Genomic DNA, 16,710 nt, shown 5'->3' on the forward strand with positions numbered 1-16,710 from the left:
GAGCTCAGTGACTTTCAACGTGGCACCATCATAGGATGCCACATTTCCAACAAGTGAGTTCCTCAAATTTCTGCCCTGCTAGAGCTGCTCCAGTTCAATAGCTGTTCCCGAGTGGCGCAGCGGTCTAAGGCACTGCATCTCAGTGCAGGAGCTGTCACTACAGTCCCTGGTTTGAATCCAGGCTGTATCATATCCGGCCATGATTGAGAGTCCCATAGGGCAGCGCACAATTAGCCCAGCGTCGTCCGGGGTAGGTCGTCATTGTAAGAATAAGAATTTGTTCTTAACTGACTTGCCTAGTTAAATAAAGGTTAAATAAAAAAAATGTAAGTCCTGTTATTGTGAAGTGGAAATGTCTAGGAGCAACAACGACTCTAAGTTATAGGTCACACAAGCTCACAGAACATTACCGCTAAGTGCTGAAGCGCATAGCGTGTAAACACTCACTACTGAGTTCCAAACTGCCTCTGGAAGCAAAGTCAGCACAAGATCTGTTTGTCGGGGGCTTCGTGAAATGGGCTTCCATAGCTGAGCACCAGCACACAAGCCTAAGATCACCATGCGCAATGCCAAGTGTTGGCTGGAGTGGTGTAAAGCTCACCGCCATTGGACTCTGGAGCAATGGAAATGTGTTCTCTGGTGATGATTCACGCTTCACCATCTGGCAGTCCGATGGACGAATCTGAGAACGCTACCTGCCCCAGTGCCAACTGTAAAGTTTGGTGGAGGAGGAATAATGGTCTGGGGCTGTTTTTCATGGTTCTGGCTAAGCCCCTTAGTTCCAGTGAAGAGATATATGTACTAACGCATTATAGATGATTCTGTGCTTCCAACTTTGTGGCAACAGTTTGGGGAAGGCCCTTTGCTATTTCAGCATGACAATGCCCCCGTGCACAAAGCAAAGTCCATACAGAAATGTTTTTTCGAGATTGGTGTGAAAGAAATTGACTGGCCGGGCACAGAGCCCTGACCTCAACCCTATCGAACACCTAATGCTCATGGCTGAATGGAAGCAAGTCCCTGCAGCCATGTTCCAACATCTAGTGGAAATCTGTCCCAGAAGAGTGGAGGCAGTTATAGCAGCAAAGGGAGGACCAACAACATATTAATGCCCATGATTTTGGAATGAGATGTTTGATGAGCAGGTGTCCACATACTTTTGGTAACGTAGTGTTCCTTACTCATAGGAAGAAAATGGAACAGAGTTAAACATGTAATACAGATACAGGTCCAAACCAGGAAGGACAACAAAAAAACTGCACACAATGGTGACATTTAGAAGTATTTCTGACCTTCTAACCTCTCTTAGCTGACAATATCACCAGACACTACTCAGCAAACTGGGAACATTGACAGAACATTAGCTAAGATTCCCTTTTAAGTTCTAGTTAGGGATTTAACTAGCAGTATTACGATGACATCCCAAAAACATTCAGTTTTTCTATACGTTAAAAAATATCTATTTTTTGACTGAAATATCCTCAGAATGTTCTCCTAACATTCACTAAAATGTCGTGCACAACGTCTTTACCAACCACCACAGATAACACAACGTAGGTGATATAGAGACATGGCATTTTCATTTCATTATTAAGACATTTGTACAGAATTTAATTACACAAACACAACTGTATTTTTTTTACACTTTATGTTCACAATCTGGGGTTTAAACCTGCAATGATTGGCTCCCAAGCCAGGTCTTTTATCCTCTGCGTCACCATGGAAGATCTCTTAAATCGTATTTTTTCAGTATATAGCCATGGCAGTATGGTCAATCAGTAATTCCATGCTTCCTTTTTAGCCTTCTTAGACATAACCAACCCAGGGAAATACTGGTAACTGAGTTATTCACCGTCACCTCACCCATCCTCTTCATATGCTGCTTACTTCTGGGTCCATATTTACAAAGTATCCAAGACTATGAGCACTGATCTAGGATCAGATCATGAAAAATAAGCCAAGGGGGACCTTATCAAAAGTCAACACGTATGAATTATATCAGGTGTGTTTTTCAAAGTTGAACAGTCAATTTCTATACAAGTTTAATTTTTTACATTTGGTCTAAATTCTGCATTCGACTGGAATAATACATCTGGACAAAACGAAGACATCCTCTCTTTTAGTAGAGTATACTGTATCTAAGCCTCAATTTCATTTTCTTTGGGGGGGGTGAAAGAATAGTTGGGATTGAACCTGCAATCTCCAGATCTGTAGTGAGATTATTAGCCTTCTGTGCCGGCAGGGGATAACTGTGGCGGGAACACCTTTTTTGAGCTGTTGAAATGCTCCCATTCTCTTCATATGCTGTCTACTTCTAACACTTTATGATTTTCTTTCATCATCACGTGTTGAAAGTCTAAGAAGGTCAAAAAGGTGGCACGGATTTCCTGATTGACCATACCGGCATGGCTACTCTCTCTCTCTCTCTTCTCTCTCTCTCTCCCTCTCTCGCTCTCTTCTCTCTCTCTCTCTCTCTCCCTCTCTCTCTCTCTCTCTCTCTCTCTCTCTCTCTCTCTCTCTCTTCTCTCTCTCTCTCTCTCTCTCTCTCTCTCTCTCCCTCTCTCTCTCTCTCTCTCTCTCTCTCTCTCTCTCTCTCTCTCTCTCTCTCTCTCTCTCTCTCTCTCTCTCTCTCTCTCTCTCCTCTCTCTCTCTCTCTCTCTCTCTCTTCTCTCTCTCTCTCTCTCTCTTCTCTCTCTCTCTCTCTCTCTCTCTCTCTCTCTCTCTCTCTTCTCTCTCTCTCTCTCTCCCTCTCTCTCTCTCTCTCTCTCTCTCTCTCTCTCTCTCTCTCTCTCTCTCTCTCTCTCTCTCTCTCTCTCTCTCTCTCTCTCTCTCTCTCTCTCTCTCTCTCTCTCTCTCTCTCTCTCTCTCTCTCTCTCTCTCTCTCCCTCTCCCTCCCCCTCTCTCTCTCAGAGAGAAGAACGTGTAAATCCGAAACCACAGGTAACTGCGTAAAAACGAGAGAGTCGAGAGCTTCAATTCACAGACACTGTGCAGCATACACCTATCTAACTGTCACGAGTATCCATAGTAAACAGTCGTGTTTGTTATGATCACTATGTAGCCCTTGTGAATTATCGTTGTGTGTTCCTTTTGACTCACCTTTACGTGTCCTACGGGAGCCACCGTACCTGCCTCCTGTTATGCTGGCTCACGAAGAACGCGAGGAGAGTTTGCTCACTACGTACTGAGCAACAATAGCAGAAATCATCAACCGAGTGCCTCCAAATGGATGAACCATTTCTCCCGTCCAGCCATTAACATTCCCGTGGTGTTCGGTGAGTCAGTGTGTGGCAATACTCAGAAGGCATGAACGGCATGCTCTGTGCCTCATCAGGGGTTTGATGATGAAATGCCTCGTGCAGAGTCCGACAGGCCTGCTTAGTCAAGCGCTAAGGTAGCCACAGCTACAGTACGTGCCCAGTCCCGCCTCAGGAGGTACCAAATATGCCAGGCGGAATAGAGTGTGACAGGGGCTAAATACTACGGCGCGGCCAGAGTGAGAAAGATTAGCCTGGGCCAGGGAGAGGTCACGGGCTTGATTCATGACTGGGCCATCAGGACTGCATCACATTTTAAGCACTTCCCAAAAGACACAACATGGAGAGATGGTATAGGACATTGCTATAAGAGGGTGATATAGCCACACAGATTGAAATGTACTATATGTATATCCTACACGCTGTACATGAAATATACAGCACAGCAAACCAGTTTTATGGCATCATCAATGCTTACTGTTCCACTTCACAGGGCATAACATGCAACTTTTTCTCCTTCAAATATGCACAAATGACTTCCTTAACACATTCACGGAAATGTGCCTGCTAAATCAATTATTCACACTGTGTGTGTGTTCCCTGCCTTTAAGTGCAGTGACCGAACGGGAGAGAGAGAGGAGAATGACAGATCTCACATTACAACTGCATTGTTGGTGCATTAAACCTTGGAGGAAAGGACACCCATCTGCACCACAGCTTGTGAGAGGCTACTCTTCATAGCCTCACCAGCAACAACCCATGAAAGGGAATAGACCCTTGACTCATGTCAGGTTGCCCATTTGTGTCCTAAAATCTATTAACCCTAAAAGGGAGGTCATTGGTATGTAGCAGAGTTGGGTTTTGCTCCCTTCCACAGAAACTTGTACGACACCATTAACCCTTCAAGTCCCTATCACCATGGAGACACCATGGAGACCACATGAGCTGCTGTAAAGCATCAGTGTTACTGCACAGTCTGTCTGTCTGTCTGTCTGTCTGTCTGTCTGTCTGTCTGTCTGTCTGTCTGTCTGTCTGTCTGTCTGTCTGTCTCTGTCTCTCTCTCTCTCTCTCTCTCTTTCTGTCTCTCTGTCTCTCTCTCTGTCTCTCTCTCTCTTTCTGTCTCTCTGTCTCTCTCTCTGTCTCTCTCTCTCTTTCTGTCTCTCTGTCTCTCTCTCTCTGTCTCTCTCTCTCTTTCTGTCTCTCTGTCTCTCTCTCTCTGTCTCTCTCTCTCTTTCTGTCTCTCTGTCTCTCTCTCTCTGTCTCTCTCCCTCTCTCTCTGAGCGGGTGTGAGTTATGGCCACATGTATGACATGGCAGGCAGTATATTTCATTGGCGCCAGGGCTGTAAATCCTAAAGGACATTTATGGCTGTGGAGATGACCCCGACAGGAAGTGGGAGAGTGTGTAACAGTGATGACAGGAAAGCTCCACTAGTCCAGCATAGTCTGCAGTGCAGAAAGACAAATTCGATATGAAATTGGTCCACAAAAGCATGATCCAAATTAGTCTACTGGGGAAGGAGCTCCAAGGTATACAGATGACGATTCCAAATGAGTCCACTCACTGAGAATTTCATCTATGGTACAGAAGGAAGTGGGTCGTTGGTGTGCATATAGCCAGCATGGGAGCACTGTATTGATGTTATAGTTACAGTCTGTGGGGAGATAGCAGATGTCACTGACATGGCCCCCATGGAACCAATTCACTGAAGGGAATCAAAAAGGGATGGGGATATCTTTCCCATTCCTCTTGCACCGACCAGGGTTCCCGTATTTCCATCAGAGTTCATCTCTTCGCCTCTGCTCTCCGCCTCTTGAACACTCATTTGTTCCATCTCTCGCTCTCTCCCCCATCTCTCTCTCCCCCATCTCTCTCCCCATCTCTCTCTCCCCCATCTCTCTCTCCCCCATCTCTCTCCCCATCTCTCTCTCCCCCATCTCTCTCTCCCCATTTCTCTCTCTCCATCTTTCTCTCCATCTCTCTCCCCCATCTCTCTCCCCATCTCTCTCTCCCCCATCTCTCTCTCCCCCATCTCTCTCTCCCCATCTTTCTCTCCATCTCTCTCTCCCCATCTTTCTCTCCCCATCTCTCTCTCCCCCATCTCTCTCTCCATATCTCTCTCCCCCATATCTCTCTCCCCATCTCTCTCTCCCCCATCTCTCTCCCCATCTCTCTCTCCCCCATCTCTCTCCCCATCTCTCTCTCCCCCATCTTCTCTCTCCCCATCTTTCTCTCCATCTCTCTCCCCATCTCTCTCCCCCATCTCTCTCTCCCCATCTCTCTCTCCATATCTCTCTCCCCCATATCTCTCTCCCCGGATCTCTCACTCCCCATCTCTCTCTCCCCATCTCTCTCCCATTTCTCTCTCCCATATCTCTCTCTCCCATATCTCTCTCCCCGATCCCTCTCTCCCATCTTTCTCTCCCCATCTCTCCCTCTCCAGTCTCTCTCTCCCTCTGCTCCACCATAGATCTGTCTAACAGGGTGACGTTACATAGAGTCATATCGGGGTGCCACTCACGTTATCAATCCCTCATATCACATTCATGTGCAACAGTGACTTGATGGGACAGACACAGAATGCTAACACCATCTGTTCTGAGAGAGTCTAAAGACCCTTTCAAAACCTGTTGCAGTTGACACCAACCAAAAGGTTGCTGGTTGGAATCCCAGAGCTGATTAGGTGAAAAATCTGTCTGTGCCCTTGAGCAAGGCACTTAACCCCAATTGCTCTGGATAAGAGCGTCTGCTAAATGACAAAAAAAACAAAAAATACTGCAATGCCCTGAGTGTCACCCATTCGTTCTTTGTGGTACACCCATATTTCAAATCGGGTGGAGATGGAGAATGTGGGTCGCCACCAAATGAACACCCCCGCATTTGTAATGAAGTCCAGACCAACTTAGCCAGTGGGATAAGGTGTGAATGCAATACATGTAGAAAATTAATGAAACATAACATAACATGAAGACGACAAGATATTACATACCAGGTCAGATTCATTCATTCAGTTCTATAATGAAATAAATGATTTACTGAAAATGTAAAGGCATACAGTGCTTTTTCACACCGTCAAAGTCACCCAGTGAGTTCCACAGATGCTGTGTGTTCCAGCTATACGGGGTTTGGCTCGGTGCCATGGTCCTCCCTTGCCTCAGTGCTGGGGGATACAGGGCGAACCCACAAGGACACTGTGACGTAGATACAGGAAGTCCGTTCACAGTAGGTAGTGAGGAGACAGAGAGGAACTCCTTAGCGCACATGCGCACGCGTGTATGTGTACACACACGCACTTACACACATACACACCTACGCTGGCACACGCATTCTCTTTAGGCTCTTCTGTGAGCCGGCAAAAATCACCAGCCAGTGTAACTGTGACATAAAAGGTAACTTTGACAAATACACAATATTATATAATCGATCCACCAATAAATTAGGCAATCAATGAATATCGAATGGCTTGTTTTCTGGAGTTGGCTCATTGATGACAAATTGCTAGAGTGTAAGCCTGAGACTTCTCTTGTACAGACTACAGACTTAACAAAGTGTTACGACAAAATGGAGGGAGCAGAACGGTATGCGTTGAGAGCTGAAGTTGAACTGTTCAAAGGAAACTCAGCGGCAGCATCAAGGAACCCACAAAGACATTGCTTCCCAGGGGCTCCCCTTTTCAAGTCTCTCTCTCGCTCTGCTCCGCGCGAAGAAGAGATATAATCTCAATGTCAGACACAAGTCCTCGACAAACACACAGCGACACTACAGCTTTCCCAATGAGCTGTGTTGCGTTAATAAAGCACAACAGGCCAATGAAATGTCTGACAGCAGTCCCAAACTTCTCCACCTTGATCCTGCTGTTTTCCCCTTCCGGGACTCTGCTGTTCAATGACAATTCCTTACTCTGGAAAAGTACCTTTGTTCTGGTGTGGACAAACATTTTGTTCCTAACCAAGTAGGTAAACTGAGCATGCACAGTATACAAACTAAGGCAAAAAGATAGGTAGGGGAAATAACAATATCCCACAGGCATGCAGCTCACACCACAGTCTGAGTCTTCCCCTATCTAGAATCCTTACTTTGCACAGAGCTTTGAGGCCACTGTGTCAAATGCATTTCCCCGGCCAGTGTCAACATTCTCAAGAACAATGTCTGCGAGATGAATTAGATGTCCTTGCCAAATACTCAGTGTAGCAGAGACGGACAGTCGAGGTTGGACACAAAATAGGGACACTTCCCAACCTGTCTGACTGCAAGCCTGTCACCGACTCTTCTCACAGTTCCTACACCTTACATCACTTTCTTCACCCTATTCATGCCATGCATTTCTCAGATTTGCCTTTCAAAATGGCAGGTTCCCCCAAGCCCTGAGTTCAGACATGTTCACAAAAGACGTGTCAGGGTAGAATTATATCCCCAGACACATGACGCCATAGAGGATCCATCGACGCTGACCAAGATCCATTAAGGATGAACGCATTATCATGATCAAGTTTTCACATCTACCTCCATTCTGTATTGTATAGTGTGTGTATTGTTTTGTGACGTACACTTATAATGCTTTTCCCTTGCTGACGTCTTGCCATACCTCCCTGGGTTCAAACCTGAAGACACTTAAACTGGTGACACTGTCACAGAAACAAGGTACAGTTTCTAGAATACCCAGAGACCACTGTCAACCCTAGACCACTGTCAACCCTAGACCACTGTCAACCCTACCAACCCAGCAGTCAGACTCACCTCTCTCTGCCAAACAGGGTTGATGGTGTTGCAGACAATGCGGGAGCGTTTCTCCTGGCCGTGGTGGGGCAGCGCGGGGTAGAGGCTGTGCTTGCCGGGCTGGATGGCGATCTTCAGGTAGGGGTCAGGGTTGAAGAACATGCCCTTCTTCAGCCCCACCGCTTGGACATCTGAGAGAGGGAGAGAGAGAGAGAGAGAGAGACAGAGAGAGAGAGAGAGAGAGAGAGAGAGAGAGAGAGAGAGAGTCATATATACTGTATTCTGTAGTTTGAAGGGGTGTAACTATATTCTCTCTAAATATTCCCTCTCCAGGATGGCAGGTAGCGTTTAAGAGTGTTGGGCCAGTAACGGAAAGGTTGCTAGTTCGAATCCCCGAGCTGACTTGGTGAAATACCTGTTAATGTTCCCTTGAGCAAGGCACTTAACTCTAATTGCCCCTGTAAGTCAGACACAGTAAGAGTGTCTGCTACATTACTAAAATGTAAAGAAAAAGTATGACAAAATGGGTGATGTACAGTAAAAGCTGGTGGTAAAAGCTGGTGGTTGGGCGAGAGAAACAGGAAGATTAAAAAACGTGAAAACACGGCGAGAAAGATAGAAGTCTACAAACCGCTCAAGAGCCTGATAACCTGTTCAAATATTCATCCCCTAACAGAGGGAGACTGAGCGATCAAACGCAGTGTGTGGATCTGGCTGTTAATGGTTCTGGGCCTTGTTTACAACTCGGCCTCTAGTCGTACCCCATTGATCAAAGCTTGTGGCGGTGTAGTTCTCTCTCCCTCTGCGTGTCCGCTGCCTATAGCTGCTCTGGGCCACTCGATAAATCACAAACAATAGCCTGGGCCAGGAGATCCCCCCCTTTCAGACTTTAAGCGCTAGCTCCCTCTCCTCCACTCCAATCAACCCATCTGTCTGTCTGTCCGTCCGTCCCTCCCTCCCTCCCTCCCTCCCTCCCTCCCTCCCTCCCTCCCTCTAGGGGGGTGACTGTGGTAGCAGACAAGGGGAAGGAGGGTTTGTGGATAACGGGAGATGGGGTACAGACAGCAGTCAACACTGGCCTGCTTGGTAGCTAAGTCGCTAATGCTCATATTTTTTACCAGCATTTCTAAAGCAGTTGCAAGAGAGAAGTGGTTATGAATGAAATATATATGAGAACACGACACGGTCAATGGCTAAAGCCACACAGAGTGGCGGGGTTGAACGACGCATGTGCGTTAAAAGAGAGTGTGTAGCTTAACTGCATGTTAGTGCTCGTTTGGGGTATAGTTTCATTGTTTGAGGAAAGCTTGGATAGAGTGGCAACAGCTTTTCAGCTTTTACTCCAGGTAAGAGAGTAGTGGGCGGGAAAAAGGAGGATACTTGAAAATACAGAATATGTTTCATCTTGTGGCGCCTCCCATTTCTCATAGTAACATCTATTAGCTGAACATTTACACAAATAACAGTTCTGGACTACTCTTCACATTATGTTGCCTTCGCACCATATAGTTACTCTATAGGTCCTTCAATAACCCGAATGTACATGGTGCAGAAAAATGGGTGAATTAAAACTGTGTTCAAATGACTAATATAGTTACTATGTAGATACATGTACTGTAACTACACCTTAATGCAAATTCCATGTAATAATATGTCGAAAGTGTGACCCCTTTATGTGCACATGAAAGAATAGCCTTGGGTCCAGCTCCTCTTTAGAGAGCGACAAACGGAAGGTAAATGTGAACCTGCAGCAGCCTTGAAAGAGGAAGGGTTCCTGAAGATGACAGCCTATATTGACCGAAGTCAGCGAATGAAATGGAACATTCCAACAGGCATCTGAAAAACAGCTACATTTGGAAGGTAGCTCCAGAGGCCCTATCCATAGCAAATGTGAAAAATAGCTACAGTACAGATTGCCAGGGCATCAGTGACACTTGTGGGGGATGTTGAGCTGTGGAGGCATGGGCACAGTACAGTAGGGCCAGATACAACAAGCCCCAGGCAGTGCATGGGCGATTGGCTCTTAACAGAGCACAACAACAAACACTTCCAAAATATAGCTACACATTTGCTTTTAAAGTGTATGTATAGCTAAGGACAAAGATGCAGTTTATCCACCTACCATGGAGAGAGAAAGAGAGAGAGAAACTGCATTGAAAGTTTTCGCCAATGCTCTTGCTCAAATAGATATAGACAAATTCCAAAGTTACAGATGCCTCCAAAATGTCAGTAATGGTACCTTAACACTAGAACCGCCATAGGCCAAAGGTCACTGACGTTTGATTTTGTAAAGAAAAAAAAGAAAAAATGCACAAAAAATAAGCCACGTCCTGCTCCTTCCCTGACTTTTCCTAAATGTTTGTATTTCACACTGCTCATTTGTCAGACTTTTGAAATCACAAAAAAAGCATTTAGAGCCTTTTTAACTGTTTTTTTCCACACCTGTTCCCAACTTAACCTGCTAAGAAATGTGCTGTGGAACGTTGGTACCCAGCCAGGTGCTAAAGCTTCTCTCTCTCTCTCTCTCTACTCACTGAATGAATGACAAATGGATGAATGGGCGATAATTGTGCACCTTACTTCACAATTGAATTGAAATGAGGCCTAACTTAATGATAAGGAGGGTGAAGAGGTTGATTTAATTCAGTTTAGTGAAATGATGCGTTTGTTATGCCTATTTATCAGCAGCAAATCATTTGACAGCACTCCTTCGGGGTTGATACCACTGTCTTTTACATTTGACTTTGCAAAAAGAAGTTGTTATGGAACCGTTTTATTTACTATAACTCTGATACTAATCAAATCTATTGTACGGGTAAGAAAAACATGCTACGTGGTGAAGTAGGCCTTTAGAATAATGCAAAACATATCCTTGACTCTGTCCAACTTGATGAGTGGGGAACAAACGATGCCAGTCAGCCTGCACAGCCGGCCCATCCAAACTACACCTAAACTACACCTAAACTACACCTAAACTATGTGTGAAGCTCATTTCACACGTAATAAAAGTTAGCCTGTAGTTTTTATTACACTTACCTTTGCCAAATAACTCTCATAATTCAGGAGGTGCAGCTCTGGCTACTAAGCAAAAACTAGTAACGTAATAAAATTACAATTACAATATATTTATTTATGCAATTCATCCTTTACAATTGTTCATGCACTGGTGCTTTGGGTCAGGAATGCAGCAAATCATTTCACCTCTGCACCTGGTTCTACTATTATCTTCTCTGTTTCTATTTGGCCAAAAGAAGCTGTAGCTGGACGTTATTACTTACTATAACTATATTACTAATCGAATCTACAAATGCATTTGATCAAATGGATTACACTGTCATTGTTTTTATTGTAAGGGTAACGAAAATAGTCCATAGGCCTATGTGTTTCCTAGGACTTGGTAGAATTATACAAAACATGTCCTTGACATGATCTAAACAAATAACCATTGACATAATTGTTTTAAAAGGCTATATTTATTCATGCAAATAATCCTTTATGATAGTTTATGCACCATTTATCAAGTGGTGGTGCTTATGTTTGCGCACCTTGCGGGTTGATATGCATCTGATGCATATGCTAAAGTTGGACCCAGCCACGATCTCTAGCGGGTACTTATAGGCTGAAAGGCCAGGAGGTTCTGGTGTTAAAAAGCAGAGCTTTATGCATGGTTGACTATACCCTCTCCTGATAAAATGAAACATTGACAATATCGACACAAAGCCTGATATAGAACCAAAACAAGGGAGAGTCTCTCCTTGAAGTCTAAAATAGACCACATTTATAAATCAATTGACTGACATTGAGCCTGACCTTCTGAACTAAAATAGACCTGAAGAGAAAGAAAGAGGTATCAGTGGTGCCAGAGCTCCTCCTGTCCCATGTGACACTCTGTGTTAAAAGAGGGATGGAGGAAGAGTGACTCACCTGAGAGAGAGAAACTGATGAGCCTTCTGTTGCCAAGACTCTGTGTGACCTCCTGGCTGACCACTGGCTTCAGCACCTGTGTGGAAAGAAACAGAGAGAAAGAGAGAAAATGAGAAAGAGCAATGAGAGATAGACAGGAACAGGGAGGAAGGAAGCGACATTACAGTAGGGAGTGAGTTACATGCAGTACCTCCCCTTACCTTCCCTCTCCCTCTCTCCTCCTCCTCCTTATCTGTCCTGTCCTGTCTGGGAAGTGAGATCCAGTATTTCAGGGCCATTACAATGGGCCTGGCTGAGGGCTGGGGGATCAATAGCCTTGCATTCATTAGGGCTCAATTGATCCGGTCTCCAGGAAGGAAGGGGAAGAGCAGGGAGAGGCCCCCAGGGAGAGGCCCCCAGGGAGAGGCCTACTCAGAACATGGAAAACTGTAGCTGCATCAGCCCTCCCATCCAGGGCTCTCTGATGGAGGAAACACCAACACCCAGAACCCATCAGCTGTCTCTGACATAGTGGAGAAAATTGTGTGTGTGTGTGTGTCAACACTGTATTTGCTACACTAGAGATTCACAAATCTGTACCGTGCCCTCAAAACTCTTTTGATATCTCGGTGGGAAGTGACTTTGCCCACCATTTTCTAAATGTTTATTACAAAACAAAAGCCTTAAATGCCAGTAACAGAAACAATTGGCAAGTGAACAAATTAAGAGCAGGTGTTTGGACCAGTTTTAGACAAAGAAATGCAAATCCTTTGGTCCTGAACATAAAACAGAGGCCAACAACAAGGTCTATTCACAGATTATACCGTAACACAGAGAGATTAACATAATCTGACTGCCAGATTAATCAAATTACAGCTGAACCATAGATTCAGTCACAAAATGAATTGGCACTAGTTTCACAATAACAAGATTATAAAAATGTGAAGATTTTTTGTCAAAGAGAACTGGATGAATCAAAGTTATTTCAACCCACAAAATAAATGTGATGATGTTGAATCAACGTAGAAAGCTGATTGGATTAGCAAAAAGCAATCAACGTAAAGGCATTTAATATTTTTTTCACTTTTAACCTAAATCAAATGACATTTGTTGTTGAATTCACGTTAGTTGACAACTCAACCAAATGTAAATCAAAACTAAATCTTGATCTGATGTCTGAGCCCAGTTGGAGGGTGAGACATGATTGATGAGGAAACGCAGTAATCGATCGTCCTACTTCCTGCAAATAATGCATTTAGGTTGAGGGGCCAAGTGGAGAAAACAAATACAAATACTTCGATAACTATCTGACCTGTAGGGGTTTTAATTTCTGCTCTTGAATGATCCAATATTGTTTCTACCAAATTATGCACATATTTAGCACATATTTACAGGAATGTCTCAATATGGACTGTACCCATCAGTCTTTAACGGTGAGTTAAAAAAATAAATGTTTCAGCACTCTGTCCCCACTATTTGACTTAGCAGGCGATGCTCTTACTCAAGATCAAGCCGTACTACATCTGCAGAGTGGATATGAATTAAATTAAAGGGCAAAAGCCATAAATAGACACCGAACAGATCTGTCGGACAGCTCCCCCATATCACCTTCCTTGTTCTATCATCTTCCGAGAGAAAAGAGGAAGTGAGACATCCCACTCCCTCTGTTTTTTCAAGTTCTTATACAGTTGATGAACTAAGCAGACCAGACCCAGCTGCTAATGCATGGGAGAGCCACCCCGTTAAGCAGACCAGAACTGACCATTTTTTTTCAATGGTAAATGGCCTGAGTGGGACATCTTCATTTGTCTACCATCTTTGTCATCTTCCAGTTCAGAGAACACAACCTCTAATTGAATCCAATGGTGGAGGAGTCATCACAATGAAAGATAGAGAGAGAGGAGAGAGAGAGAGAGAGAGAGAGAGAGAGAGAGAGAGAGAGATGCTAGATTAGAGTCATCACTTAGTGTATACAGACAGTGGTACAGAGAGTTTTGCTGACAAAAGGAGATTGCTATGGGACGAAGTGTGTCTATAAAAGCCATGGGATGTGGTGGGGTAGGACCTAGTACACATGTGCATTAATATTAAAGATGGCACCGATAGAGATGGCAGCTTTGCTTCTAGTCCTTAGGAAACTGTGCACTATTTTGTTTTTTTTATGTATTATTTCTTACATTGTTAGCCCAGAAAACCTTAAGTGTTATTGCATACAGCCGGGAAGAACTATTGGATATCAGAGAGATGCCAACTTACCAGCACAACCAGCATTACGACCAGGAATACGACTTTATCAAAGTGGATCCTTTGTCTGCACCTCCCAGGGCATTTGAATTGATTCCAGAGGCCCAAAACAACGCCACCAGAGGAGAGGGTGCGGGAGCGGTCTTCTTCTGAGGCTTCGGATGCGCGCACACCACCCACCGCTTCCGAGTATATCACTTGCTAATGTCCAGTCCCTAGTTATCAAAGTCAACGGAATCAGGGCAAGAGTTGCTTTCCAAAGAGATATCCGGGAATGTAACATACTCTGTTTCACGGAAACATGGCTAGCTGGGGACATGCTGTCTGAGTCAGTAGCCAACGGGATTTTCAGTGCATCGCGCCGACAGGATTAAACATCTCTCCGGTAAGAAGAAGGGAGGGGTGTGTGTTTCATGATTAACGACTCATGGTGTAATTGTAACAACATACAGGAACTCAAGTCCTTTTGTTCACCTGACCTAGAATTCCTTACAATCAAATGCCAACCGTATTATCTCCCAAGTGAACACTCCTTATTGTCACAGCCGTGTATATCCCCCCGCAAGAGGATACCAAGACGCAATCAAGGAACTTCACTGGACTTCATGCAAACTGGAAACCATATATCCTGAGGCTGCATATATTGTAGCTGGAGATTTTAACAAAGCTAATTTGAGAACAAGGCAACCTAAATTCTATCAGCATATCGATTGCAGTACACGAGCGAGTAACACGCTCGACCATTGCTACTCTAACTTCCACAATGCACACAAGGCCCCCGCCCTCCTTTTGGCAAATCTGACCATGACTCCATCTTGTTGCTCTCCTCCTATAGGCAGAAACTAAAACAAGAAGAACCCGTGCTTAGGTCTATCCAACTCTGGTCTGACCAATCGGATTCCTCGCTTCAAGATTGCTTCGATTAGGTGGACTGGGATATGTTCCGGGTAGCCTCAGAGAACAACATTGGCGTATACGCTGACTCGGTGAGCGAGTTTATAAGAAAGTGTATAGGAGGTGCTGTACCCACTGTGACTATTAAAACCTTCCCTAACCAGAAACCGTGGATTGATGGCAGCATTTGCGCAAAACTGAAAGCACGTACCACCGCATTTAATCATGGCAAGGCAACTGGGAATACGGCCGAATACAAACAGTGTCGTAACAAGCAAAGTGTCAGTATAGAGACAAAGTGGAGTCGCAATTCAACGGCTCAAACATGAGACGCAATGAGGCAGGATCTACAGAAAACCAGCCCCGTCGCAGATATCGACATCTTGCTTCCAGACATATTAAACACTTTCTTTGCGGGCTTTGAGGACAATACAGTGCCACCGATGCGGCCCAGTACCAAAGACTGTAGGCTATCCTTCTCCGTGGCCGACATGAGAAAACCATTTAAATGTGTTAACCCTCGCAAGGCTGCCGTCCCAGATGGCATCCCTAGTCGCGTCCTCGAGCATGCGCAGACCAGCTGGCTGGTGTGTTTACGGACATATTCAATCAATCCCTATCCCAGTCTGCACTCCCCACATGCTTCAAGATGGCCACCATTGTTCCTGTTCCCAAGAAAACCAAGGTAACTTAAACATTAAACGACTACTTCTGTCATCATGAAGTACTTTGAGAGACTAGTCAAGGATCATTTCACCTCCACCCTACCTGTCATCCTAGACACACTTCAATTTTCTTACTGCCCCAATAGGTCCACAGATGATGCAATCGCCATCACACTGCACACTGCCCCATCCTATCTGGAAAAGAGGAATACCTATGTAAGAATGCTGTTAATTTACTACAGCTCAGCATTCAACACCATAGCACCCTCCAAACTCATCATTAAGCTTGAGTCCCTGGGTCTTGACCCAGCCCTGTGCAACTGGGTCCTGAACTTCCTGACGGGCCGCCCCCAAGTGGTGAAGGTAAGATACAACATCTCCACTCCGCTGATCTCAGCCCCCTCCTGTACTCCCTGTTCACCCACGACTGTGTGGCCATGCACGCCTCCAACTCAATCATCAAGTTTGCAGACCACACAACAGTGGTAGGCTTGATTACCAACAACGACGAGACAGCCTACAGGAGGTGAGGGCCCTCGGAGTGTGGTGTCAGGAAAATAACCTCTCACTCAATGTCAGCAAAACAAAAGAGATGATTGTGGACTTCAGGAAACAGCAAAGGGAGCACCCCCCTATCTATATTGAAGGGACAGCAGTGGAAAGTTTTAAGTTCCTCGGTGTACATATCACCGACAAACTGAAAAGGTCCACACACACAGATAGTGTGGTGAAGAAGGCGCAACAGCACCTCTTCAAACCCTCACTAACATTTACAGGTGCACAATCGAGAGCATCCTGTTGGGCTGTATCACTGCCTGGTACGGTAACTGCACCGCCCACAACCGCAGGACTCTCCAGTGGGTGGTGCGGTCTGCACAACATCACCGGGGGCAAACTACCTGCCCTCCAGGACACCTACAACACCCGATGTCACAGGAAGGCGAAAAAAATCAATAAGGACAATAACCACCCGAGCCACTGCCTGTTCACCCCGCTTCCATCCAGAAGGCGAGGTCAGTACAGGTGCTTCA

General features: G+C 45.1%; 1 protein-coding gene across 1 annotated transcript in view; it reads right to left on the bottom strand.

Annotated features, from left to right (window-relative positions):
* The window catches only part of LOC115131058 (E3 ubiquitin-protein ligase HECW1), a 73,501-nt gene that overhangs the window by 43,690 nt on the left and 13,101 nt on the right, over positions 1–16,710 (bottom strand). Inside the window, exons 4-5 of the mRNA XM_065019449.1 lie at positions 11,898–11,973; positions 7,995–8,164 (exon numbers count right to left, since the gene is read on the bottom strand). Coding sequence (XP_064875521.1) covers positions 7,995–8,164; positions 11,898–11,973 — 246 coding nt within the window. The remainder of the gene's footprint in view (positions 1–7,994; positions 8,165–11,897; positions 11,974–16,710) is intronic.

The sequence above is a fragment of the Oncorhynchus nerka genome, linkage group LG6, assembly GCF_034236695.1.
Source record: "Oncorhynchus nerka isolate Pitt River linkage group LG6, Oner_Uvic_2.0, whole genome shotgun sequence".
NCBI classification, from domain to species: Eukaryota; Metazoa; Chordata; class Actinopteri; order Salmoniformes; family Salmonidae; genus Oncorhynchus; species Oncorhynchus nerka.